General features: G+C 43.3%; 1 protein-coding gene across 1 annotated transcript; it reads right to left on the bottom strand.

Annotated features, from left to right (window-relative positions):
• On the bottom strand, positions 1 to 27,767 carry LOC139747049 (vasopressin V1b receptor-like). Its single transcript, XM_071658801.1, is given in 5 exon segments — positions 1 to 3,443; positions 3,920 to 4,088; positions 4,090 to 4,152; positions 4,188 to 5,354; positions 27,062 to 27,767. Coding segments are annotated over 4 exon segments (1,575 nt in total). The 5' UTR covers positions 5,229 to 5,354; positions 27,062 to 27,767; the 3' UTR covers positions 1 to 3,141.
• Between the last annotated feature and the right edge of the window lie 43 nt (positions 27,768 to 27,810).

Below are 27,810 nucleotides of genomic sequence, written 5' to 3'. Positions count from 1 at the left end.
TGGACTTTTTATTTCAACAATATACACTTGAACCTTATTACCAAAAGGAATGAAGAGAATGCCAGGTTTATTTACCGACAGTAAAGCTTGTAGTAGCTTAAGTTGTGTTCCCGTGGAGAAAACTGATTCAGATGTATGTTGTCCTTTATTATTCTTATTGCGTTATGATAATGTCGGGTTCCCTTAAATTACCTTAAAAGAATGAGCAAAATGGTGGCGAAAAGCATTTATTCTATGATCGAATGATCACTACACACATATATATATATCTGCTTGTTTATAGGATGGTCTGTCGGTAAAGGTGGAGGAAGAAAAAGAAGTTGTCGTCGCAGTCAAGCTTTGCCAAAAGACTCCGGGATTGAGCTTTCGCTGCCCACCCTCCGTAATCTGAATCTGAATTCTCAGTCGGAACGAACCCAGCTGAATGGGTGGACAACATCAGTTGGGAATGTTTACATGGCTTGGACGTAGGAGGTCCAGCCACTCACGTGAGTAGAACTAGTAATTGCGTTGCCACCCTATATATATATATATATATATATATATATTAACAGGTTTGTGTGCCCTTCAGTTTACATGATATATACACTTGAAGGCTTCCGGTAATATGATTACACGTCGCTTAACGACGTGTAATTAGCTCTAAGGAAGCCGTGCGGCATTTAATGTTGATGTTCCTAAGAATGTTCGCCTCCAACTCTCGTTTTTCTAAAGCATCCGGATACATACATAGAGGTTAGGTCTGGTTATTACCCGTTTGTCTTTTCAGCACACACACACACACACACACACACATATATATATATATATATATATATATATATATATATATATATATATATATATATATATATGGGTAGATAAATAGATAGATAGATATAGCTATATTCACGCCATGTGGATAAGTTTATTAATGTACATCCATATATAATTTGATCTCATATACAACAATTTATATATTTTACAATTTACATAAAATAAAGAGCATAGATACACAATAGATTTACACTAAAACTCCTTAAATTCTATTACAGAGAAAATGCAAATTTTCCGTAATAAAAACAAGTATCACACAGTATAGCATCTTATTTTATAGTCAATTTGATAGATAATCCGTCACGATATGTATATGAGTTATCTTTTTTATTATTAGATAACTGTATTTGTGCCAGAGATCCCGAGATTCATAAGGTGCATACATTTATGCATCATATAATTTGAATATCAATCAACAAGTCGATCTGCATTTACAACTTCCTCCATAATATGCAGATGTTGAATGTGCATCCAATGCGACATCCACTCAAATCCCCTACATCCACACATTCACCACATCCCCTCACATCCCCACCACATCCCCACACAGCTTCCTCGCCACATCTTTTACCCCGGTATGTATTGGCCGCGGGTCAGGTCATGTCGACTCCTAAAGACGTTGAAAATGCAAGAAAAGTTTTAAGACATTTTACCATAATCTCATCAGAGAAGTTACGTGTCTAACTCATCCTAACCGAACACCTACATCTTTCTCCTCCTTTCCTCTGTCTTCCTCCTCCTCCTCCTCCTCCTCCTTCTCTTCCTCTTTGGCTTCCTCCGTCTTGTCTTCCCCCCCATCGTTCTCCAACACAGACGGTGACCCACTATAGGGCCTCCTGGCTCCTTGACGAGACGATTATGTTCCCTTCTCTGTCCTGTATAATTCTCCATATCTCCATACATATATAGAGATTCCCTCGACGTATGATGCCTCGTACACCTGCAGAGATGCATACACTGGTCTGTAGAGAATCACCTCTCGTCTGTACTCACTATTACTGGTCGAAGTGTTTGAAATTTTTCCCCGTTTTGTTACAAAGGAACGCCATCATCAAGCCCCCTTTTCATCGTCTCCTCTTTTTTACCACATGCAGATTCCCCCTACCGTGCACCTTTTCAATCTCTTTTTTCTCCCCCTGTTCACAGACATATTCCCAGTCAAGCACGTCATCACTCCCCTCCTCCTGATCACAGACAAGGCCAACGCGTAGCCCATCTTCTATTTCCCTCCCATTCACCACAGGCAGATCCGCTATCAAGCACCCTCTCATCCATGTCCATGAAAAAGAGGTCTTTTTCTTTTCTTTCTATCGTCCTCCACATCCATGAAGAACCCCTTTCTTAGGTCACTTTAGGTTAGGGTATAACGTAAGGTATGACAGGGGTAACTTAAAGGTAAAAGGGGAGGGGGTGACTTTTTTCATGGTTGTCCAGAGTTCTCATCCCCCTTGAGCCCCCTTGCCACGACCATGAGTGGGTTCAGTCCCCTCCCTTACCCTCGACCATTTACCCCTTCACACCTTGATCCTTAAGCACCCCTTTATTACCGCTCACACGTAGCGACCAACGCCGACCTCCCCCGCCTCTCATAAACCATAAGAACACATAACTTCCCCCAACATGGAAACAATACTTAACATTTACCGTAATGTACAGTTTAACAAATTTGATCAACCAGCCTTTTTCTTCTTTTTTTTTTTCCTCCTTCCCTCCAGCAGATAATGCCTGACCCAGCTGTGCATCACCGGAGGATTCCAAGGCAGTGTTGTGGTTGTAACCCTCACTCTCTCCTCTCTTTCCCTCCTTCCACAGGCGTCTTAAAGGTACGTGTCGTATTCTTATGGTCCTAAATTGTTTGTTATCACTGTGCTCTTGACAGAGCGAGAGGCGAATCATCATAATACATTGGCAGACTTGTAAGGCGCAACCAGTAAAATCGATGCTCACAGATCGCAAATTGTAAATCGAGACATGAATCGCGAGTAATGAATCATGACTCATAAATCGCACCGAATCGCGATTTGGTTGAGTCAGTTGTTTTTTTTTTTTTCTTTATGAAAATCGCTACTTTCATAAGTCACTTTATAGGTCACGAGTTATGGTAAATCACGACTTGTAATATCACTTATAAATCACTACGTATATAAGTAAAACATGAAGTAAAAGCTGTTCCCAGCGGGGAACGCTACTGAAAGAAAGGCAAAAAGGAGTTTGGTCGACATCGACAGCTTAGCCAGGGGTCTGCTGTTGAAGTCGACAGCTGGCTAGGAGTGCCAAGTCGACAGTCGAGACTCGGCCTACCGCCATTACCATAAATTGCGGGAGTTAACAGCCGTTGGTCGAGTGGTAGTGCGAGATGGTTTGTCTTCTGGAGAAGGAGGCCCTCGAGCTGCCCCCAGCCTGCTGCTGGTCTCCCTCCGTCGTGGTGAACACCGTCAGGCGGAAGTTCCTGTTACTGCTGGAGCTCCTGAAGGTGTGGGAACGCCAGGGGCGCCACCTGAGGCTGAGGCGGCAGGTGCACACGTTCCTAAGCACCTGGGAAAGGTTCTCGTTGAAGGCCAGAAAGATCCAGGGGTTGACGACGCTGTTGAGCGAGGAGAGCAGCGTCAGGATGGTGAAGGCAGCGCCTGAAGGAGGAAGAACCTCTCGGTTAGTTGTAAAACCGAGCAGTAAACCAGGATCGAACCAAACAGTCAACAAGAAAACAGGTTATAAACCAGACTAAATCACAGCTTCTCTTAGATTCATTTGGCCTTTCAATGAGAGGTTCAACGTCCCCTGACATGAACGAGTCATGTGATTCGTTAGGCACATCATCATTTACAAACAGTCGTCCATTATTTTACATTACCTTACATACGTCACAGGACATATTGACACGAGAGAAAGTTGGGTGTCTGTATTTGGACTGCCAGAAAGCATTTGACACTATGCCGTAGAGGAGGCAGGTAAAGAAGCTAGATCTTCAAGTAGGAATAAGAGGGAGACTACTTAAATGAATGGATGATTTACCATGGTGGAAACGAACAAACTACACATGTTAGAGTCGCCTTCTCGAAGTTGACTTCAACACACACACACATACACAGTCACACACACTTACCGTTATAGAAAGGGGAGGAAGCGGCATTTGGATCCCACACGTGCCAGAGCTGCACGGAGATGAAAGGCGCGGAGCAACTGACGTAGCAGAAGATGACGGTGACAGTGAGCTTAACCGTCTTGATCTTGGCCCGGCTGATGCTCCTGATGGAATGAGATCGAGGGTTCGCCAGCCGAGGGGGCGGCGGCTGCTGTTGCTGAGGTCCTGGGGCGCTGCTCGTGCCGATGGCCGCCCTGAGTTTCTGGTGGTCGGACGCGAGCACCGGTACGGAGGTGGAGAGAGGCCTGGAGGAGAAGTTCAGCAGCGGTATGACGTTCTCTTGCGACGACGGCGGGTCATGGATACAAGTGGAGATCTCGCTGTCGTTCCGATGCCTCTGCGCCCGGAGCCGCACCAGGAGCTGCGGCCGACGCGTGTCGTGCCAGCGATGGGTGTGGTCGTCCATTTGCTTCAGCTTGAAGTTGACCCATAGGGTCCGACAGATGCAGGAGTAGGCGAATATCAGGAAGATCAGAGGCACTATGAAGACGGAGAGGGCGTACCACGTGACGTACGCCCGAGGTCCCCAGGGCGGGATGAACGACGCCCAGCAGTCCCAGGTCCCATCGCCCACCTTCTGGTAGCTGAAGACGAAAATCTGCGGCGTGCAGGAGCCCAGAGCCAACGCCCACGCTAAGTATATCATGTTCTTCGATCTTCGCGGACTCCAGGCGCAGTTGGACAAGGGGTAGCAGATGACCTGGTAGCGATCGAGCGCTGTCATCACCAGCAGGTACGAGTTGAGGTAAGGCCCCAGGAGCTGGCCGAACTTGACGGCCTTACAGAGGAAGTCTCCCCCGCGAAACCTGTAGGTCACCTCCCACGCCATCTGTGGCAGGACGTTGAAGAAGGCGGTGATGAGGTCGGACACACACAGGCTCAGGATGAAGTAGCACATGCGGGTGAGTTTCTTGTGGCGAACCAGCAACAAGAGGACGACGACGTTGCCGAAGACTGTCAAGACGAAGATCGCCAGTAGCGTTATGATCTCCCACACCACAAGGGCCTCGTCCCTCGCGCTGATGCCGACTCCGGCGTCGACGGCCGAGGTGTTGGCGCTCGTCGTCGCCAGACCCGGGGTAGTTGTCGTCGGATCGTGGCTCTCGTTGATGGCCAGGACCTCCACGTCGTGCTCTGTCACCACCTCCAAGCGTCCCAACTGTGTGTTCAGCCAGATTTCCGAGACATTAAGTTCGAACCACTTGGTGGTAGAGTGGGCCAGGGTTGTTGGAGTCTCGCCAACACTCAAGCTGGGCCAAGCCATGACCATCTATCTCTGTCGTCTGGTGCTGTGTGTGTGTGTGTGAAGTATCAGCTGTTGGACCGCTCAGACAGACCAACTGGCGATGGAGACATCTACTAGTCGTCCCGAGCGAAGCTCAGTCGAACTCTGTCTCTGAAACGGAGAAAATAGAGAATTACCTTGTGAGGCTTCACAGGGGATCCAAGTCAATGTTACTTCATCTATGAAATTCAAATTAGGCCTCTCAAATGAGATGGAAGTCCATGAAGGTAGAATCTGAAACCTTATAGGTTGATTTTAGCAGAACAAAAGAAGTATCTTAATAAAAGTGGAAATCGTACCTTACAGGGAAGCTAAACAACGTTTCAAGGGTACATCAAACATCTTGATTATAAGGTATTGGTTTAGAAATATATTAAGGATATTTTACCATAAAAGACTGGAATACTTTAATACGCTTCCCACCATTTCAAAGATATGTCTCTGGTGTAATGTTGCCGAGGAAGGAATGGAATCAAAGGGGACAACAGGCGAGAGAATAGACGGTAAAAAGGTAAAAGGTATAGGGGAGGCAATAGAAGGGACCAGCGAGGAACTGAGAAATTTGAAAAGCTTGAGTGGAAAGAGAGAGATATATGAGAGGAGGGGACCATAAGGAAGAGTGGTAAAGACGGCAGAAAAAAAAAAATGGAGGGAAAAAGGTGAGAGTGATGATGGACGAGGAGGCGAGTGAGGGAGAGGTGAGAGTAGTGATATATGAGTCGTGAGTAGGAAGAAGAGGGTGTTCATGAGAGGAAGCAAAATTTGGAAAGGGAGAAGAGAAGAGATTGAGATGACCCTAGGCAGATTGTTGGAAAGACCCCAAGAATAAGAAATACAAAATAGATCAGAGAGAGAGATAGGGAGAGAAATTGAAACAGAAGTCTAGAAAGAACCAAACTAAAAATGATAGATGGATGTTGCTAGACAAGAAAACGCAGATACATAATTGCGGCCAAGCTGTAAGAAAGGCAAGATAGGGTTGGGTAGAGAGAAGAAAACAGGGAATAACAGAGCTGAACAAGGGTGGGGGTGGGAGAGATGCAAGAGAAAGAGACACGAAGAGAAATATAGATGACAGCTGTGTGAGAGACACAGGAGCAGATCATCTTCAGAGAAAGACGAGAGATGATGGGAAAGGTCTGCGAAGGTAGACGTCACTCGCACACTTAATCCAGAGGAGATGGAAACACTTCAGGAAGACAAACACGTACAATGAGACCCACTCACCCCCTACCACCACCACGAGCAGGAGGCACACCCCAAGGAAGGAACGAAGTAATTTGCAGAGAAGAAAAGGGAGGGAGGTGGAGGGAAACAGGTAGGATCCCCTCTGAGAGAGCGAGGCACCGACGAAGGATGGGCCTGGAAGACCAGAGAGTCATTAACAGAGAGACAGACGAATGAAGCAATAGATGGAAGCCAATGGCCAGACATTACTGGTGGAAATGGCGACGCAAAATGAGCCTAAAAATGACCTGGAAAAGTAAAAGAAAGATATATTTTCCCTTGGGGGAAATAAGTGAAAGATAGAAACAAAACGAAGATGTGGATTAGGAAATCGACGTCCAAAGTTTGTTGAGGGAAAGAGACAGATATTTGAGGAAACTGAAGAGGGATAAGAGTAAAAGAAGAGGATAGAATGGGTTGACAAATGATGCCAAATCATGTGGAGGAGGAGGCTTGGCAACGTATTGAGAAAGACGGATTAATGAAAACGACGCAGGAAATTCAAGTTGACGTCCATAGTACTAGAAACACAGTCTTTCAAAACGACAACTCGTAGCACAGAATAATCAGTTGATTCTTCCCCCTTTCCCGTTCTTTTTTTTTTTCCGCCAATGGTGTCCACTGGATGTAAACTCGTAGTACACCTAGACAAGGAGTAATAGTGTATACCACAAAATGGAGTGTCAGTTAACCATAAAAGGAAGATTAGTTTACCGCATATGAAGGGTCGGTTTACATTGAAGATATAAAGCAGAGCAGTGGAGGGAAGCCACTTAAAGATCCCTCTTATCAGTTGACACCTTCCTACTTATCAGGAACTGATAACAGATCCCCTGGCGAACCATCTGTGATCCATCACATCCGGTTTTCGTTAATAGCTGATCAGTGAGTCTCCGGAAGCCACCATCTTTAAAAGGAGAAAAAAAAAAAAGGCCGCCGTTTTAGAAGAGAAAGAATCCGCCATATTTAAAGGGAAAGAAGCCGCCATCTTTAAAGGGAAAGAAGCCGCCATCTTTAAAAGGGCAAAAGGAAAATCCTCTCTCTATTAGACCTAACCAGACAGCTTCCTGGCGATGCCGAGGCCAGCGGAGCATTTTACGGTCACGTTCTGAAGAAAAAGCAAAATAAAGATGCCATTTTTCCACCTTGAGTTTCCCACAGATTTTATGACATCGAAGGGGGTTGGGTGGCTTGAGAGAGAGAGAGAGAGAGAGAGAGAGAGAGAGAGAGAGAGAGAGAGAGAGAGAGAGAGAGAGAGAGCACGAGCGCCAAGCATTCTCAGAAAAGATGGGGAAGATGATGAGAAGTGAAGTACACCTGAAGAATTCCTGCAGCAAAGCAAGACTTATTCGAAGGTTTGATCTTGGTATAAAGAACGTCACATTCATAGTACCGTTGGCCGGATCAAATGTGCTACACTACCGTAGCCAAGCCTTGTACCGTCGTGCTTAAGAATGATCGCACCGTCATGTTCGAAGGATCGTACCATCATTCTCAAAGGATCGCACCATGATGTTCAAAGGACCGTACCGTCATGCTCTAGGGATCGTACCTTCATGTTCGAGGGATCGTGTACCTTCATGTTCGAGGGATCGTGTACCTTCATGTTCGAGGGACCGTACCATAGTGTTCGGTGAGTCCACACAGACGCGCTCTGGCGGATGACGACAAGAAGAGCAGGGTTATCGATCGTGGGTGTTCAGTGTCCTGGCGAACCAGAGAACCGTTTTCTTAAAAGCTGCAACAGACCAGCCAGCTCCCCTCGTCCACCAAATGTATTCATGAATTCGAGAGAAGCCATAAGACCGTTTAATCAACGGTGAGTTATGTACACATAGCAATTACAACACGCGAAGGACCATTTAACTCGTGGCCACTTGTCTTTCTACACCAATTAAAGACCATCGAACGCCAATAAACCATTTAATTATTGAATTAGAGTTAAAAAAGATATTTGATATAATTGGAGATAATTTGTATATCTAAGAGATCTCTTACATGATTCCGATAATGATTCACACATCTTTCGTTTTGAAAGACCATTCAGTATATGATATATTTCGAATAAATCATGTATTTCATTAAGAAGGGAAGGAATGATAATAAGAAACATCACGTCATATACAGCAGTGTCTAACAGACACCAAGCACCTCGTTAACAGACAGCAGCAACAGAGATGGTCCACCCAAGATAAAGAATAACTTACCATCTTCATATTCAAATCATGTAGAGTGGTTTCAGACATCTGTAAAACACCCATTCATGCGGAGAGAGAAAGTTACCTTTCATTGGACTGAACAGGCCATTCAACATGCCAATATTCTTCTCACACTTGAAACGTGTGCGTGAGTGAGTTGCTCGATTGACAGCCGCCCTTGGAGCGAGATCAGCCTCCAATCTGTTTCCCAACGTTACGAGGATTTAGCCAAATACTACGTTAATCCCTTCAGAAGTAGATGTCGTAGACATCAGTTCATTATAGAGAGATGGGATGAGCAAAGGCGGTAGAGATACTCGTTATACATCATTAAGTAATCAGGACGATAATCCGCTAATCTTATTTTCCCCTTATTGATTACTCTCAAAGTATTCTGAAGTACTTAAAGCCACATATGCAAAGAACCCTCTCAAGGGCTAAGCATCCTCAAGAGTATGCCAGAGTATTGGAACCACATTTGCCAATAGTAATGATCCCCCTCAACGTATTTGCGATCATTGAGTCATTAACGGTTGTAGATGAGGAGACCTAACGAGGCGAGAGATTATAGTCTCCAATAGTCGGCTCTTAAACCTCTCAGCCAAGACGACGACGAAGGGGAAAAAAAAATCAGAGAATTTCACCTTAACGGAATAGATGTCTATGCTCGTTTATAGCACTGTCTCACTGCCTAGAATATCGCGTGTATCGTATGTGCGTATACAGTATATGTATTACATGTGTATGCATGTATTCTTATGTATCAGTTATCCATGAGTCTTACGAGAGAAAATAAATGAAGTTATTTAATTAGCGCTGGAAAGAAATTTGTTTTATTGACGCGTGTTGACTTGAATTAACGTTTATTGGCGAGTGTTGGCTGAAAGGAGGTTTCTTCTGGGAATAGTTTCTCATAGGTTAGGTTAGTGGCGCAGTTTTGATCAGTATCTTGAAGCATCTTTGACCAACTTTCGCCATTAAGCGATACTTCTGACCCCTGCACTCGGGAGGCTGTAGAATGGACAGCGTTTTGATGTAGATTGTAACATATTGCTCTTCGTGGCTTAGTCGTGTTCACTGAGATCATCCATTATCAGGTCTTAATTGAACCCCCCATTCCTTCGTCCCCGTCCTATCTACCCGTTCCATTGTCCCGTATCATCAACCCATTCCAAAGCCCCGGTCTCATAGCCCATCCCAATGCTCCAAGCTGATCTTACACCCACTACTAGAAAGGAGGAAAAAAATAGATATTTGCCTGTTACACAGCTAGATTTTGTGGAAAAAAGGGACTTTTGAAGATGAAATTTTTCTTTAGATTTAGGGCATGAGAAGGAATCTGAGATGTATTGCAGTGACCTGGTAAGCAAGTGACCTGGTAGGATTACGTATTGCAGTTGACCTGGTACGCCCTCTGTGACCTGGTAGGATAACGTATTGCATTTGGCCTACCCGTAGGCCTTCGTATTGCATGCAATTCTCCGATATTGCATCGATGATATTACGCATGAATACAAATATCCTGTCCCGAATATCCAATATCGGAATAGATAATGTATGCAGTGTATTATTCTTGAGTGTGTGCTATCATTTTTCAGCTGTCCTTGAGAGGCAATAAGATACAGATAGTCCCAAGGGGAGTTCGATAGATAGATTATCAGGATCGAGACAATATAATGTACTCCGGTGGGTGGTGAGGGGGACCACAAGTGCTATAAGTTTAGATGAATTTAGAAGCTAATGAAGAGATATTCTCGGGAACCACAGTATCTCTCCCCCGCCCGGTAATTAACTGCTCGTGGAGGAAGAGCCTCTGCGACAGGTAAAGATGGAGGTCCACTGCGACGGGTAGTTAAGATGGAGGTCTACTGCAACGGGTAGTTAAGATGAGGGTCCATTACGACAAGTAGTTAAGATGGAGGCCCACTACGACGAGTAGTTTAGTCAGAAAACGTTTTGAAAATCAGAAAACGTTTTGAAAACGTTTTCTGACTTTAGAACATTTTTTGATGTTTTTTCCTTGAACGTTTTACAGACTTTATTATATTCTTTACAGGAACTATATTCTGATTCATGAACTTAGTTCTTGCTTTTTCATAGAGTATATCAGGCTATAACGGTATAGCTGTGGGTATTCCAGTATAGCTGTGGGTATGCTGAAGATCAGTGTACAGAACGCAAAGTTCTCACAGAACCTGATGTACAGGTTTACAGAACCTGATGTATAGAATTGCAGGACCTGATGTATAGATTTACAGTACCTGATGTATAGATTTACAGAACCTGATGTATAGATTTACAGACCCTCATATAGATAGATATAGATCTACAGAAGTCACACACGAGGGCCATTATGCTTGGCTCCGCCAGGCTGACAAAGGACACATGCATGTCCCCTTATGTACATGTCACCAACAGATTCCTGTCTCCCGCTGTTTTTCAAGTGTCAGCAACAGGTACGTTTCCAGGGAACCAAAACAGGAATCAGGAAGCCCTGGTCTCGTCCCTAGGGACGCCAGGAGTGGTGTCAAAATAAGGTCGGGTGGTGGAGGAGGAGGGAGGGTGTGGCTCCTTCCTTTCGTCTGCCATGGATCACCACAACACTGAGAGAGAACCCGGAAGGGGGTGTCCTTCTCTCTCTCTCTCTCTCTCTGTCTCTCTCTCTCTCTCTCTCTCTCTCTCTCTCTCTCTCTCTCTCTCTCTCTCTCTCTCTCTCTCTCTCTCTCTCTCTCTCTCTCTCTCTCACACACACACACACACACACACACAACCCACCACAACAACAAACTAGGAACAAAGACAAAAAAAAAAAGCAATATATTGACAACAACAGCAACAACTCCTCTTATAATAACCTGGACCACCTTCGCTTCTCGTGAAGGTCACAACGAACTTCGCTGTATTTTCAGCGCCGTCGAAAGTTACGAAATGAGTCACAAGAGTTTAAGGACGCACACTGTTTACCCCGCAGTCAGTGTCCAGTTGAAAAATAAAATCCCGTTATGGGAAATATTTTTACCGATGAAACTAATGTGGAAATACGTGTTCAATATTTCCCGTTGAATGAATACATTTATTTCTGATGGAATTATGTGATGAGAATTATCGTCAGTTCCAATTCTCGTTCATGTCGGCAGAGTTCATGGTAAAGTTCAGAGTGATGAAAGTGACTGACAGGGAGAGATATATATATATATATATGTAAATGATTTTTCATTATATATTCCACAACAGAAAAAAAATAAAAGATACAGATTAAATCATTATATTGTTACATATTATCGTCCGGATGTGTTCTGATAAATAATGGGGGTTTAACTGAAATTCGATTACTCTTGTTCGATACCCAGTGGATGGATCCATCCATCTTCAACCCCCCCCTCCATGAAATGGGTTGATCGACGTTCGACACCGACTGAATGGCTCCTCTGTCCATTGTAGTCGACATTGACTACATGGATCTATCCATGTTCGACCCCCATTAAATAGTTCCAGCCATGTTCGAATCCTATTTTCCATCTTGTCACTCATGCTAAATATTGACTCTAGTGTTCTCCATTTTTTATAAACGAAAGCCACATCCCCATCTCAAGTTCATTTTCCATGTTTTCTCCTCGGATGTTAGACATTAGATAAATTGTTAGAACATTAGATTTTTGTCATTGCTTTACTACTGAAACAAACACACACTATATATTTAGTATGTAAGACCTACATTGCCTTTAAATACAATGGGTATATCGTCCTACAGGACGTATTACATGACAATATTGACCTAAAGTACAAATTACGTTTATTTTTCATTTTTTGGAGGGTGAGGGGGGCTTATCTCAACACGAACTTCCTGTGAAGAAAAAGAAAATTTTTCTGTTGGTCTATTTTCGTATCGTACGTCTTCGGGCGTAACCAACCATCTCTCCAGCGAGGCTGTGAGCAAGATGCATATTGCATTAGACTTGCGACTCCATAACAGCATAGTATACCCTGTGTGGAGTCTTGGGATCCTGTCTGACGTTTTCTTCGAAGCTCGCTTCACCTCCTGCAGGGAGGGGAATGTTGCGTATTCCTTTAAGGCGAATAATGAGGATTAAGTGAGATCGAAATTCGAAACTGGGCACGAGGCTATTGCTAAGAGAGAGAGAGAGAGAGGTGGGGGGAATTCCGTGAGTTTGGTACAAAAGGCCTTTGTAGAAAATGCCACTGAAGTGTAGACAAGAGGACAACTTTCAAAACAAAATCTTCCAAAAAAAAGCACTTTACCCGATCTTTTTTCCTCCTCATCAGCTTCTACTTTGTTATCATTAGTATTAGTTTTGTATTTATTATTAATCTCATTATTATCATTGTTTGGTTGTTATTGTTTGGTTGTTATCGGGAACAACAATGATATATCGCCACCATCAACCTTCACGTCCAACAAATGGCTCAGTTCATAGAATTCATCATTAATGCCTCTTCAGCTCCCTGTTGTTTACGGATCAAGGTAGAGGCGGATATGTAGTCGAGCGCACACTGGGAATCGAACCCCGAATCACTGGGGTTCGACGTCAAGCGAGGCGAACCACTAGATCACTGAGGAGCATTGGCTTGTATGTCTTGTCTCATTATATGACATCTTGTCGTCCTCCCTCGAGGGTTCACTCCTACAGAGCTCCTGCAGCGCCTAGGAAGCTGGCCACTTCCTACGGCCTCTTATCCTCCTCTCCCGACGATTCAGTCCTGCAGACCGCCTGCAGCGCCCAGGGAGCTGACCACCTCCTACGGCCGGGCGCACAGGTCAAACAAAAAAAAAATAGGTGTGACGAGGTGAGTGTGTCATATCTAGGGTTGATCGCTTGGACAATGGACAGGTAATACTTGAGTGTGTACCCAGTGTGGCAGATGGATCCTGGGGGCACCAAAAGGCCTTGTGATTCCGTGATTCTCTCTCTGTCTTTCCTGTGTCGTGTGAGGCAACATGAAGAAAAAATGAATACTCTGTAGATTCCTGTATGCAGTCTGTATTTACCGTGTGCGCGTGTGTGTGTGTGTGTGTGTGTGTGTGTGTGCTCGCGTGTGTGTATACATATTCATGTATATGTATATACGTATTATATACACACACCATCGTCTCCCACAGCCAGGACCGTCGCTGCAACATGCAACACCCGCGTGTGCATGTTAGCAATTTCGCGAACACGGGTCCTCGAGCGAGGCGTCCGTATTGGGTTAAGCAAACACGAAGTCCGGTTGCCGGCCACCAGCCAATTACCGTGTGAGAGAGGCGTTTGTTAAGACATGGTTATGACGTCCGTTGTGTACGTTGAGAACAGGTGTGGCGCCCCCCCCCCCCCCCTTCTCTCTCTCTCTCTCTCTCTCTCTCTCTCTCTCTCTCTCTCTCTCTCTCTCTCTCTCTCTCTCTTCTCAGATTTTCCGGTGTTGCCGTGGGGATTTCCACTTGGGGAGGGGGGGGGGGGGGATATCCACCGCTCCAAAAGGTAGCCATCTGTCCCACAGAGGAGCCATCTGTCCCGCAAGGAAGAGAGAGAGAGAGAGAGAGAGAGACGGGAAAGCAAGCTAGCTCGCTAGTCTATTTCCGGAGCCGCACATCACAGGAACTGAAAGATGGGCGGGAGATTATATCCCTAAAAACCGATCTCCTTCACCAAGCCTCTGAACATGACTAAGAAACAGGGGAAAGCACAGCTCATCTCCTGAAGCACAACAGAACGTCACTAACAGATAACAGAGACCTGAAGCACAACAGAACGTCACTAACAGATAACAGAGACCTGAAGCACAACAGAACGTCACTAACAGATAACAGAGACCTGAAGCACAACAGAACGTCACTAACAGATAACAGAGACCTGAAGCACAACAGAACGTCACTAACAGATAACAGAGACCTGAAGCACAACAGAACGTCACTAACAGATAACAGAGACCTGAAGCACAACAGAACGTCACTAACAGATAACAGAGACCTGAAGCACAACAGAACGTCACTAACAGATAACAGAGACCTGAAGCACAACAGAACGTCACTAACAGATAACAGAGACCTGAAGCACAACAAAACGTCACTAACAGATAACAGAGACCTGAAGCACAACAGAACGTCACTAACAGATAACAGAGACCTGAAGCACAAGAAAACGTCACTAACAGATAACAGAGACCTGAAGCACAACAGAACGTCACTAACAGATAACAGAGACCTGAAGCACAACAGAACGTCACTAACAGATAACAGAGACCTGAAGCACAACAGAACGTCACTAACAGATAACAGAGACCTGAAGCACAACAAAACGTCACTAACAGATAACAGAGACCTGAAGCACAACAGAACGTCACTAACAGATAACAGAGACCTGAAGCACAAGAAAACGTCACTAACAGATAACAGAGACCTGAAGCACAACAGAACGTCACTAACAGATAACAGAGACCTGAAGCACAACAGAACGTCACTAACAGATAACAGAGACCTGAAGCACAACAGAACGTCACTAACAGATAACAGAGACCTGAAGCACAACAGAACGTCACTAACAGATAACAGAGTAAGGGGACCTTTTCAATTTCCTTGTCTTCCTAAACTAATGTTTTTTTTTTCTGCTCAGTATTTTTGCCCCTTTTCCGTACTTTATCTGTTTTCATTTTATGTTAGCTAAGACGGCACGAGAAGTCGAGGCGCCAATGTGCTTTGGAACCGAGGCGAGCCAGGGCGCTGGAGAACACACACACACACACACACACACACACACATCTTGGCCTATCGCATTTGCAATAGCTGGCAGTATTTACTGAAGGTGAGACCGTGCGATAACTGTGCGAAGGGAAGATAAACACGGAGACTCCCTGCACTATCGCATTCCCGACCCACATATTGATGGTCGAAACTAGAATTTCTCCCGCGGATTAGAGGAATTTATAGAGCTCTCTCTCTCTCTCTCTCTCTCTCTCTCTCTCTCTCTCTCTCTCTCTCTCTCTCTCTAGGCGTCCAGTACCTCCTATGATCAGATACGAGCATATTCCTCTAGATAAAGAAACAGAATTAAAGCCATGATTGTGTTGGCTTTGCTGTCCGAAAATTTTTTAAAAAACTTGGATGTTTATTCTCGTTTTCTGTTAACAACCACCCTCCCCTCTTATCGTTTTCTGTTAACAGCCACCACCCACGTCCTCCTTCCTCTCCAATCAGCTCAGGGACATTGAATAGGACATAGTGACTCTTTAACAAGCGACAGCACACCCAAAGCCTGTTTTATTAGCACCAAAGCACTTGATGTAATGGAGGGGGGCGGGGAGACTCTGGTATTCGGAGGTGCTTTGAGCAAGGGCAAGTGTTGAGAACTTAGATGTTGTTATCAAGCGAGGCCAACCCTGGACTCGGTATCATTTCCAGGGAAAAGACTGGAAAGAACTGGAGCCATTTTTGGTCATTTTCTCTCCGCCGCTTGGCTGGTGCTGGAAAGGAGTGATATTCCAAAACTGTTGCTGTTAAATGGAAAGATTTTTTGATTGCGTTGCACGGATGGTTGTTCTAATGGAGAGAGTTACACACAGGAAATAGAATGAGGGAAAATAGATATGATAAGGAAGGAAAAAGGATCAAGAAGAGGAAGGTTTTGGAGTGAAGGGGGATAAGAGAGTGGATAAACTAAAGATAGGGAGAATGAATAGGGAAGTAATAGAGGGGGGGGGATTAACGAAGAGAAAGAGATAAGAAGTGGTGGGGAGTTAGCAGCATGAAGGAATGGTACAAGAAAGAATGAGGGAGAAAGAGGGAAATTGATGAAGAGGGAAGGTAGATAGATTGATAGATCGATGAATAATAGACAGATGATATAAAGATAGATAGATTGATAGAAGGCTAAAGAATAGATAAATGATAGAGAGATAGATAATAGATGAAAGATAGATTGATAGACGGATAGAGAATAGGTAGATGATAGAGATAGATGGTAGATAGATAGATGACAGAAAGATAGGCATAATGTGAGAGGGAAAGGGAGAATGGAGGATAGGGTTAGGTAGGGAGAGAAAGAGAGAGAGAGAGAGGGAAAGGCTGCAGCAATAAGTGTCAGAATCCGTTATCCCCAGCACCTTCTAGCGTCCGGACAAGAAAGGTTTATCTCGAAAAACTTAAATAAGTTTCCCTGCTGTTGTTTACCTTGCCAACTTTATCCTCCTTTACCCAACACTTTACTGAGTTTCCTCTCGCTTACTTATAAACCTCATTAACTGCACCCTCGTATGATCAAAGCCTCATTATCTCCTAGTTTATGTGTCTAAAACTTCGCCAGCTTAAAGCCAAGCTTGTTTGCTGGAACACCATTTACGTTAAGAATTACCGAACCCAGAATCTTACTGCTTTTATGTCGCTTTTATATGCATTGAGTATTAAACAATTTTTCTTTACTTTCTTTGGTATTCTTTTGGAGCTGGATATTTCGTTTTCAATGGATTTTGTTTTTTTTCGTATCGAACAAAATTGGACTATTTCATTTCTTAACACAGAAGTTAATTTCTTGTTATGTTGGATACTTCTGAACTCAAAGATATTCTTTTGGAAGTGTTCGATCGCCAGTTACGTTCGTTCGATGATTCGTTTGCCTCATGCTTTACCGAAGCGAAACCTGCTTCGTTTGAATGGTTTGCCGCCATAGATGAATTCTCATGTAGAGACGGGGACAAGCGTCCTGGGACACGTCTCAAGTCCCGGGATACGCCTTCTCGAGTCATAGGACATGTCTGAGCTCTCTGGACACCCCCGTTAAGTCCCGGGACACCTTCCTACATTCCTGGGATACGCCTGGAGTCTCAAAAGTCCCAGGTACCCACTAGGTCGAAACTGCACTGAACCCTGTTTCTTTTGCGTGTTCGGAACAAAGGAATCGGTACAGCTCCGGCCATGCCGAGTCCTTTGTTTCGAACTGGTCAATGAGACTAGAAAGGTTCGGTACAGCTTCGAGTCTCGAGCCTGGGGAGACTCATTTAATTCTCACTGATACTAGTCATTCAGTTTGCTCGAGGCGTCGCTTGTTTTAAAAAAAAAATGTCATTGACATGAAGCTTTCCTGCTTAGTTTTTTCCCTCGATTTTTTTCTTCTGCCTTCCGACATTCAGTTGACCGTGTATTAATCTGGCTTGAAATTGAAATACGTGTGTTTTTCCAAGCTTCATCCACGCAAAATTCACCTGATTATTGCCTCCTTGATTTTGACGATGCAACGCGAAGCATCACCCGGGAAAAGACGAGTCACTCTACCGATGGAAATGCGCTACATAACTGCCATATTACGGTAGACGAGGCTACGTACCTGCTGTAATAATAGAAAAATGATATATCCTACTCGGCTTCAATATGAAATAGCGTAACATAGCTGCTATGCTGTGTTGTGATGGTGGAATACCCTAACAAGGATACATTTAATGTATAAAAAAAAGGTTGTGTGTGTGGCATTTTGACTTTTAAACTGCCGTAACCATGGCTCTGTGGCTGTCTAGGTTTAATAAACGTGGTTTGTGGTTATAAAGTAATAGGGTGAATGAACATGGTTTACCTATGGTTTACCGTAACATCAATTCTGGCTGGCGGAATCTCTAACCTTTGAACATGATCAGATAAATATTACAAATAATTTGTGTCTCACATTGGCCTTCAAGATCCACATAAAAAAAAAAGAACCATCTCTTGTGGTGGGGAAAAAAGGGAGAGATGATATGAATAATAATTCCGCGAGATCTAGAGGAGGAAAAAGATATCTCTCAGAGCAAATAGGATAAAGATACACTTGGCTGAGTTCGATGATTGGAACTCCTTCCGTCACGTTCTCAGACAGGCTCTTGGATTCCCTTGGTAAAAAAAAAAAAAAAAGAAAGAAAAGCTTTCGAAAACATGAGCTTCGAACTCCCGAAGACCTTCTCGCGTCTGGAAATAATTTACTTATAGTTCCAGTCTTGGTCATCTGCTGATTGGGTATACGTTAATTGGTTATAAGTAAATTGGTTATACGTAAATTGGATGTACGTTGATTCTGCCTGTGAGTGGAGGGAAGGCTCTGGAGAAAGCATGCAAGCATAGATTATTACAGTATTTATTATTACTTTTACTATCATTGTTATGATAATGAAGATAATAATGATGATAATGATAATGATAACAATAATGATTTGGGCATGAGACATCACACATGATATTATATTGTAAAAGCGATAGAGTAAAGATATACCACCATAGATACGGTGTTTGAAACATATAGATAATGACAAGGAAGACAAAGCGAGCGATTAGTAAAGCATTTATTATTTGATTAGCATTTATATGTTACGGGGAGGGAGTCATACACTCGTGTTGCCCCCATGTCAACCTTGTATGCATGCACTATGTTCTTACCAATATGGATGTCTACGCAAGCACACACACACACTCAAACCAGAGCCAGGCGTGTGTGTGTGTGTGTGTGTGTGTGTTGAATCAACTTTCATCAGATGAGAGTATGTGGAGGGAAGGAGTGTGTCGGGTAAGGGTGCGTGACATATGTGTTGGGTGAGAAAAAGTGTGTGAGGATAAGACTGTGGGGTGCGTAGTTTATAATGGATAAGAGTGCGTTAGGTAGCCATCTGTAAATGATAGCCCTTTAAAGTGTGTGTGTATGATCATGGATAGCCTTTTAAAGTGTGTGACAACGCACTAGAACCAACAATATAACTAAAAAACAATAGGGAATTTTTTTTTACCCTCCTAATTCTTTTTTTACCCTCCTAATTCTTTTTTTTACTCTCCTAATTCTTTTTTACCCTCCTGATTCTTTTTTTACCCTCCTAATTCGTTTTTTACTCTCCTAATTCGTTTTTTACCCTCTTAATTCTTTTTTTACCCTCCTAATTCTTTTTTTACCCTCCTATTTCTTTTTTTTACCCTCCTAATTATTTTTTTACCCTCCTAATTCTTTTAGATTTCAAAACAATTTCCTTGATTGTGTACGTCATTCAGATTTGCACACAATGGGTCACCAGCCTAATTATCGCTATGGCCTTTGACCTTGTTCGTATAACTTTTACATCCCCCCCTCCTCCCAGCAAATCCTCCTTTTACTGTCCCTTTAAACGCTCAAATCACCCACAGGCTCTTGTTAGAACTGATTCATTGTGGAGGAGAGTAGTTAGGAAGTCTGAAGGACCTTGATGGCCATATAAGGGAGAAGGTGAGGGGGGGTTGTGGGTGGAATCGCTTGAGTGATGGGTAGCTGGGGAAGGCGATGATGGGGGTAAATGGGATCTTTAGTAGGAGACCTGGGAGGAAAATGGATTTTGCTTCGCTGATGAAGCGGGTATTGGAAAACCCACGTCAAGAGGAGTGGTTGACGTGGTTTAAGGTTTTGGTAGATGGATCTCTTCCATTTACAAGGAGAGGTAATCACACACACACACACACACACACACACACACACACACACACACATAAACAGATCTTTGACTCGAACAGTGAACAGTTCCTCGAGAGATATAGGAACAGAACAACTAGAAAACATAACGTGATGAAATTAAGCGGGAAACTTGCTACATAAGAATGATTGGATAAATAGATGAATGTGGACATGGTCAGTGCAGACACCATACGCACATTTAAAAAAAAAATAAGTTGCATGATTGTAGACAGCCTTGTGGGCCCAGCGTGTGTAAAACTCCCTCACCGTACAGTGCAAACAGATTAATTACAAGAGGTTGACTACATAGTCAAACAGATAGACAGACACGCAAACATGTGTGGTAATATGATGTTTGTGGCGCAAGGCGAAAGTGTCCACAGTGACAAGTGAAGCGGCTGTCACACACACACACACACCCACACACACACACACACACACACACACAGCGTGTTGCAGTCTCTGTTTTGAAGGAAGCAAGTGTTCCTAAAGACACATGTCGATAATTCCCTCTTTAGGAACTTGAAAATGTATATACATATGTATTCCTTGGATCTCAGCGACGGAGGCAAGCGTCAGTATAATTTCTGATGGAAAAACGAACACTTAAGTGAATATAAGACAGACGGACAGGCAAACAGAAAGCTACACAGGCATGGTGCATATATACACGACGTTTATATATATGTATTACGATAGAGATGGTTTACTGTGTATTCTGCTGGATATGTGTGAAATTTGCCGTGGATAAGTTAAGGGGCTGCTGCTGCTGCTGGTCACATCCTTTGATTTAAGGTTATTGGTCCTGGCACCTGTGTTGCTGGAGGTGGTTTCGGTGACAACCATCATAGCAAAAGGGTTATTGGACCCGGATCTCTCTCTCTCTCTCTCTCTCTCTCTCTCTCTCTCTCTCTCTCTCTCTCTCTCTCTCTCTCTCTCTCTCTCTGACGGAACGTGAGGTAAGATTACCCATAAGACGAGACAACGAGACGGCTAAACACTGCCCAGGCTTACGTTTTAAAGAGAAACTCATGACAGTGTTTGCGTGGTGGAAGCTAGAAAAAAAGAAAACAGGTTTGCTAAACATAGCGATGTCTCCGGTGAGCGTTACCCGCTAAGCCCTGTAGTATAGTAAGAGCTTTATTGTAAGTAATTCCCGTTACTTTGGTAAGTAGGTAGGCCCTCTGCTTCCCTACCTCCGCCCAATCTAGATGAGATTATGTAACACGGTAATATAGAACCTGCCAGCAATTACCTTCAGTTTCGAAGATGATTTAGGTGATTAGAATGTAATTATGTAATCAATTACTTTATTAGAGTTGGGAGGTGATAGATGACATAAGAAGTTGTTGGTGACGTGGAAATACATAAGCTGTTTTGTGTATAATTTTCATCTTTGGCTGTGATATGCATTAACAACCTTAGGATATGAAAAGATAAGCTTATCAGCTTTTCAACGTCAAGCTGGGTTAGAGAGGGAGCATTTCTGGAAGAACTATATTTCCAACTGAGATTCATATGGTTTGCGGCGAGTCACCCATGTGTCGTTTGCACTACCAGTTCGTAAAACTTTTCACTTAACGATAATTCGTTTACCATGTTTGAAGGCCAATCCAATGCTTTGTTTATATCAGCTTTGTAGATTTATTTCCCAGCTTAAACTTGCCTTCAAATTCTTGTGACCTGCTGTGCAGCACCTACGTTGCCAGTACCATTACTGTACAAGAGAAAGAGAAACGGTTCAAAGTTTGATCCCTGCGGCACGCCACTTGTTACGTCCAATCATCCACGCCACTTGTTACGTCCAACCATCCAGGCACTTAAAGTACCGGTACCCACTATTCATTGATTACGGTCAGTCTGCCGATACTCTGAGCGCCAATATTCAAGTCCTCCTTTGATGTGGAGTTTTATCAAAACCTCTCGGGTTAAAACCAAAAAAAATGAGTTCACAGAGATATTTTTCAGTTTAGTGAAGTTTTTAATCTCTGGAGGGTTTTCAATCGAATTTTTTTTTTTAGTCTATGGAGTTTTTAGCATAGGTAGTTTGTTTGAGTCGAAGTTTATATTGTCAAACCAAATAGAACTAAAACCACGAGGATAAAGCTCAGTAAAACTCGTATTTAAAGCTGAATTTCCTCTAGAATTCTGGACAAATTTTTTCAAACTTTGCGAAGTCCGTACACCACCACCAGGGTAAATATGGTAAAAATGTTCAAGTTCTCTTTCATAACTTGCTGGTCCGGAGGGTGAAGGGAAAAGACTGAAGCGATTAATTCTTTGCTCTCATGGGATTAAAATGATCTTGATATTAATCAGAAAATCCAACAGACTTACTTATCAAGAGACTGATTTGCACTAAGTCGTTGCTGACCCTATTTTATATTCCTTTATGCCTTCGTTAGAATTTCGTTCTAGTTAAACGGTGTTTCTGAGTCGTTCTTCTTAAACGGGATCTCAACATTTTCTTCGGTAAATAGTATTCTCATTAATTTCGTTAAACGGGAGTGTGCGCCAGCCTCTTTCAGTGGGATTTTAATTCCTCGTTAAACAGGGTTTTGGTTCATTCTCGTTAGAATGGGTTCTAAGCCAATCTCGTTAAACGGAATTCTAAGCCATTCTCGTTAAACTAGACTTTAATTCTCTTTCGTTAATCGAGATGCTGATACATTCTCGTTATTTATCCATTCTCGTTAAGCACAGTTATAAATCCGCTCTCGTCAAACGAAACCTTAGTGTCTCATTGAACGTCGCTTTTAAAGATGTTTATGAAAACGGTTTCCTTAATATTACCTGGAGCCAAACCTATTTAGTTTTCCTCATACGTTCGCCCGCTCACAACTTGCATATACCAGGTTTTCTATTGCCAGTTATAGGAAGTAGGTCTTCCATGTTTTTCGACACTGCAGATTAAAATCTTATTCCTCCCCCTTTTTTTTTTTCGAGCACAGACAGTGTTATTTGTTGTTGTTGTTGTTGTTGTTGTTGTTGTTGTTATTAAGTGCAGCAGACGTTCCTATATTTCATGTGTTTGTTTGTTTCTGTCTTCTTTTTTTTTTATGTCTGTATGTGCGTGTTTACAATGTCTGTCTGTCTCTTTGGCTTCTCCGTCTCATACCGTCTCTCCTCCTCTGGGTTCGTTCGACTCTGTCTATGTCCTGTCTGCTCGTCTGTCGCTGTTCTTTTGTTTTTGTTTTTTGTTCGTCCGGTATTCTTTGTGTGTGGCTGGATTTTGGTATATGTGTCTGTCCATATTTTCGTCTGTCTGTCTGTCTGTCTGTCTGTCTGTCTTCGTTTCTGTTTCTGTAACCGTCAGTGTCTTTGGATTGTGATTGTACCACACCAGCGAGTTGTTTTCTTTGTCCCTGCTTATAGGTCGTACTGGCGTGCTCACGGGTCGTACGGTCGTGCTCAAGGGTCGTAGTGTCATGCTCAAGAGTCGTACCGTCGTGCTCAAGGGTCGTACCGTCGTGCTCAAGGGTCGTACTGTCGTGCTCAAGGGTCGTACTGTCGTGCTCAGAGGGTCGTAACGTCGTGCTCAAGGGTCGTACCGTCGTGCTCAAGGGTCGTACCTTCGTGCTCAAGGGTCGTTCCGTCGTGCTTAGAGGATCGTAAAGTACTTTCCTAGAGTCGTACCTTCAAGGGTCGTTACTGTTATCTTCAAGGGTCGTTCAACAAACAAAGCAAATTTGTGGTAATTACACATCAGAGTTTTACATCCTGTCTTGACCATGTTTATAAATCATTTATCACATTTCTGTCACTCAAGGAAGATTTGATTGTCCAATTTGAAAATTACTTTTGTCGCTGGTGGATCAAAAAAAAATTATTTGGTCATTTGTTTTTTTTCCCTAGTCCTGGACATTAAATGATAAATGTAGATTTGTTAATTGGATATACGATGCGTCAATGTTAGCTGCTGTGAATCCCTCTGGGTTACGGGCACACCTCTGTGTAGCGGACACCTCCATATAGCGGACACCTCCATATAGTGGACACTTCCATATAGCGGACACCTCGATATAGCGGGCACCTCGCGCCAAAGGTCCGCTTCGCACAGTTCGAAGTTAATGTCTGTTTTCTTTCTCCTACGTTACGGTTTTTTGCCTTTAACGATCACCTCTCTATTCCACACCATGATACCTTTATAGTCGCTCTAAAAAACACCTAATAACAGCGGCCACCTAATCATAGCGGCCACCTTTCTAATCCGACCACCACCCCTACAAGGACCATCAACATCCAACGTCCATTCTTTTGCGAAATTGATGAGATAAATGTCTTTTTTTCCATGGTAGGGATAAATGAAATGTATTCAGTTACTTCTGAATAAATCCCCTGAGATATGTTTCGATTAGGAGGGGAGACAAAAATATATTGTCCACATCACACGAATGTGACTGAAAAATTATTACTATCTCTGAGGGACTCATCTATTTTCTCTGGGTTCACTACAGTGTAGGTACACGGGCCAGTCCCCTCTTCAGATGATATGGAAGGAAGACGAAACGTTGGAAATTATGCGAACGTAAAATTTTCGGTCCAAGGTTATGTGTTTTTTTCTGTCGTTTGTGACGAGAAATTAATTGAAGTCTGGGTTAAGAGTGGTAGCCAGCCACGAGGAGGATCTGGTGTAGTGAGTGCTAGTGGGAGGCAGATGTTGATGGCTTGGGTTATGGAGAAGTTGTGTAGCCGTTTTGTGGATATGTGTACATTATTAGCACACACACACACACACACACACACACACACACACACACACACACACACACACACACACATATATATATATATATATATATATATATATATATATATATATATATATATAGATAGATAGATAGATAGATAGATATATATATATATATATATATATATATATATATATATATATATATATATATATATATATATATATATATATATATATATATATATATATATATATATGTACATATATTTATTTATTTATTTATTTATTCATAATGAATGGGTAACCCCAGGACCCTTTCTGAAAGAGGTCCTGAGGCATTTCAGTAGCACAACACACATCCACGAACATGATTATGCCTAGACCGTCTTTGCCCTCCGAGTGAAACGACAGACGACCGATCTCGTCTGTATGTGAAGGAGCGGCAGTGCTTGGGCACCTCTGGTCGTGTCACATTACATAATAAGATTTTGGGAGGTTTCGCAGCAGTGTTTCCTGTAGTGAGGAGCGCGACAGATTAAATCCACCGCGTGCAATCACCCTTGTGATGTGAGGGGCTGCTGAGACGGGCGTGGGAGGCTGGGGGGCCTGGAAATCCGCACCTTATGTAGAAAAGAATGGAAGAGGTGAGAGAGAGAGAGAGAGAGAGAGAGAGAGAGAGAGAGAGAGATGACTTTCCTCCGTACGTTCACCTGTCTCTTCCTAATTCTTTCATGCTAATGCTGGAAACGACAGAGAGGTATTACATATATAGACAGATAGGTAGGTGATAAATAGATAGATAGATAGAGAGGTAAATCAATTTGGATATATAAGTGAATACGTGAGAGTGTTTGATAAGCGTGCATAATCTAAATGAAGAGATTTATATTACCTCTCTATATTAGCCTTTTTCCCCCCAAGCCGCGAGTATGGGAAAGTTTGGAAACTTTGAGTCGTCTTAATAATATCATAAACTTAAAGTCCATGTGTGTGGTGTGTGTGTGTGTGTGTGTGTGTGTGTGTGTGTGTGTGTGTGTGTGTGACAGTTTGCAGTTGCTTTAAATTGATAGAAATTTCATTAAAAACTTTTCACATTCACATTATGGAGAGTCTGAAATGAATTCCCTCAAAATTTTTTATACTTTCCCGTGTATATATATATATATATAATATATATATATATATATATATATATATATATATATATATATATATACACACACACACACACACACACACACACACACACACACACACACACAACACACACACACCACACAACTCACTTCCTGCCCCAGGAATCCCTTCTATGCTTATGAGCCTCCTGCAGCACTCAGGAAGCTGGCCACGTCCACGGGTCGAAACCACAAGTCATACAAGTTTTACGATTTTTGTTTGTTTGTGTGTAGACAGATAGTTGCAGGGCAATTGAGTGGTAATTTCCTCGGTGTCTTCCTCATGGTAGTTGTACCTTGGGACATGAAGGATCTTGGGATATGCTGGATGGGTCGGTGTTGGGATAGTGGTGAGGTGAAGGGGTATGACAGGGGAGGTGTGGATCGTGTTTGTCTTGGGAATTGTGTTGTCTGACGGGGTTAGGTTCGGCGGGTTGGGGCTTAAGACTGCGTGGGGAGGTCAGTTTAGGTTTAAGACGGAGTTGGGAGATCACTTTAGGCTTATGACTGAGTTGGGAAGCCAGTTTAGGTGCAAGACTGAGTGGAGAGGTCGTTTACGTCTAAGTTTAGAGGTCAGTTTAACGCTTGTCGTGTTATTTCAATGTTGTGTGTTAGTGTTATTTTTTTTGGGGGGGTGGAGGAAGGGTTTGGGGGTATTTGTGAGTAGAGGTTAATGAAGTGTGAGGGAAGGGTGGGGTATGATGTATAATGTTCTACATGTAGGTTAGGTTAGGTTAGGTTAGGTTAGATGTGGAAGGGGTTTGGTTTGTTGTGGTGAGGAGCTGTGGTGCTGTTGCTTAGAATCGAGTGTGCAACATGGTGAGATGATGGTAGGATCTTTCTTTCATCGTCAAGGTGTTGAGGGTATGTGGTTTGCCCGGCAAAAAAATGATTGTTTGGAGTGAGGTATTAGGGGAAGTTTGCAGCTTTTGTTATATTTGCTTCTGAGAAGGTTGGAAAGACCAGGGAGGTGAGTCGTAGTTGAAAGTGAAGCAGAAGAATTGTTTGGAAAAGATGTTGAGGGGGGATTGTTTCTGACTCGTGTCCCTTCGCCATTCACGTTAGAACACCTGACACAAGAAGAACCAACACACCTGTATCTTACCAGCCAGGTGTGAGTTAGGTGTTCAGAACTCATCGTTGACAGCGCCACTTGTCACTCATCATAGCCTCCAACACCGGGAAATAAAACTGCAACATTTTTTTTTTTTCTCTCCGTGACATAGAATTCCTCTATTTCTTTTCCTTTTCCAATTTGTCATGTATCTATTCAGATGTGTTCATGGGGGGGAGGTCATCTATCATTAGTTAATAATCTTCACTTAATAGCCATGATTATTTTTTTTTCTGTCATAGGTCACAGGTTATATAGGTCAAGAGGTCATTACGTATTTTCCATATATTTTTTTTTCCATCTCTTTCTCTCTGAAATGGGCCATGAATGAATGCTGTCCACTACATTCTGATCGTAGACCCCAGTCGTCCCAACACTCTGTCACATCCATAACATTCGTTGTAGTAATCACCGTCCATCCATAGAGAGGCGTGGGTTACACCAAACCGCCCCACCCACTCACTCACTCCTCATGAGAGCGAGAGGGGTCAGAGGTCAGGTGATGGGGGTCGGGGGTGTGTCACCGTGCCAGCGGGTTAAGGCTTGGGTTGTAGGGGAGGAGGTGGAGGTGGAGGAGGGAGACGAGAGGCAGCAGCGGCGGCAGTGGCGTAGACCCGCGGAGCGTCCTAGACCCGTTAGCGAGAGGTCTTCACGCGCTACTGACGGCTCAGCCTCGACACAGCCACACACACACACACACACAGCCTCACAGCCAACCAGTTACCCCTCACCCCTCACTC

This window comes from Panulirus ornatus, chromosome 67 (assembly GCF_036320965.1).
Source record: "Panulirus ornatus isolate Po-2019 chromosome 67, ASM3632096v1, whole genome shotgun sequence".
Lineage (NCBI taxonomy): Eukaryota > Metazoa > Arthropoda > Malacostraca > Decapoda > Palinuridae > Panulirus > Panulirus ornatus.
This window is presented reverse-complemented; position numbering and strand designations above follow the sequence as displayed.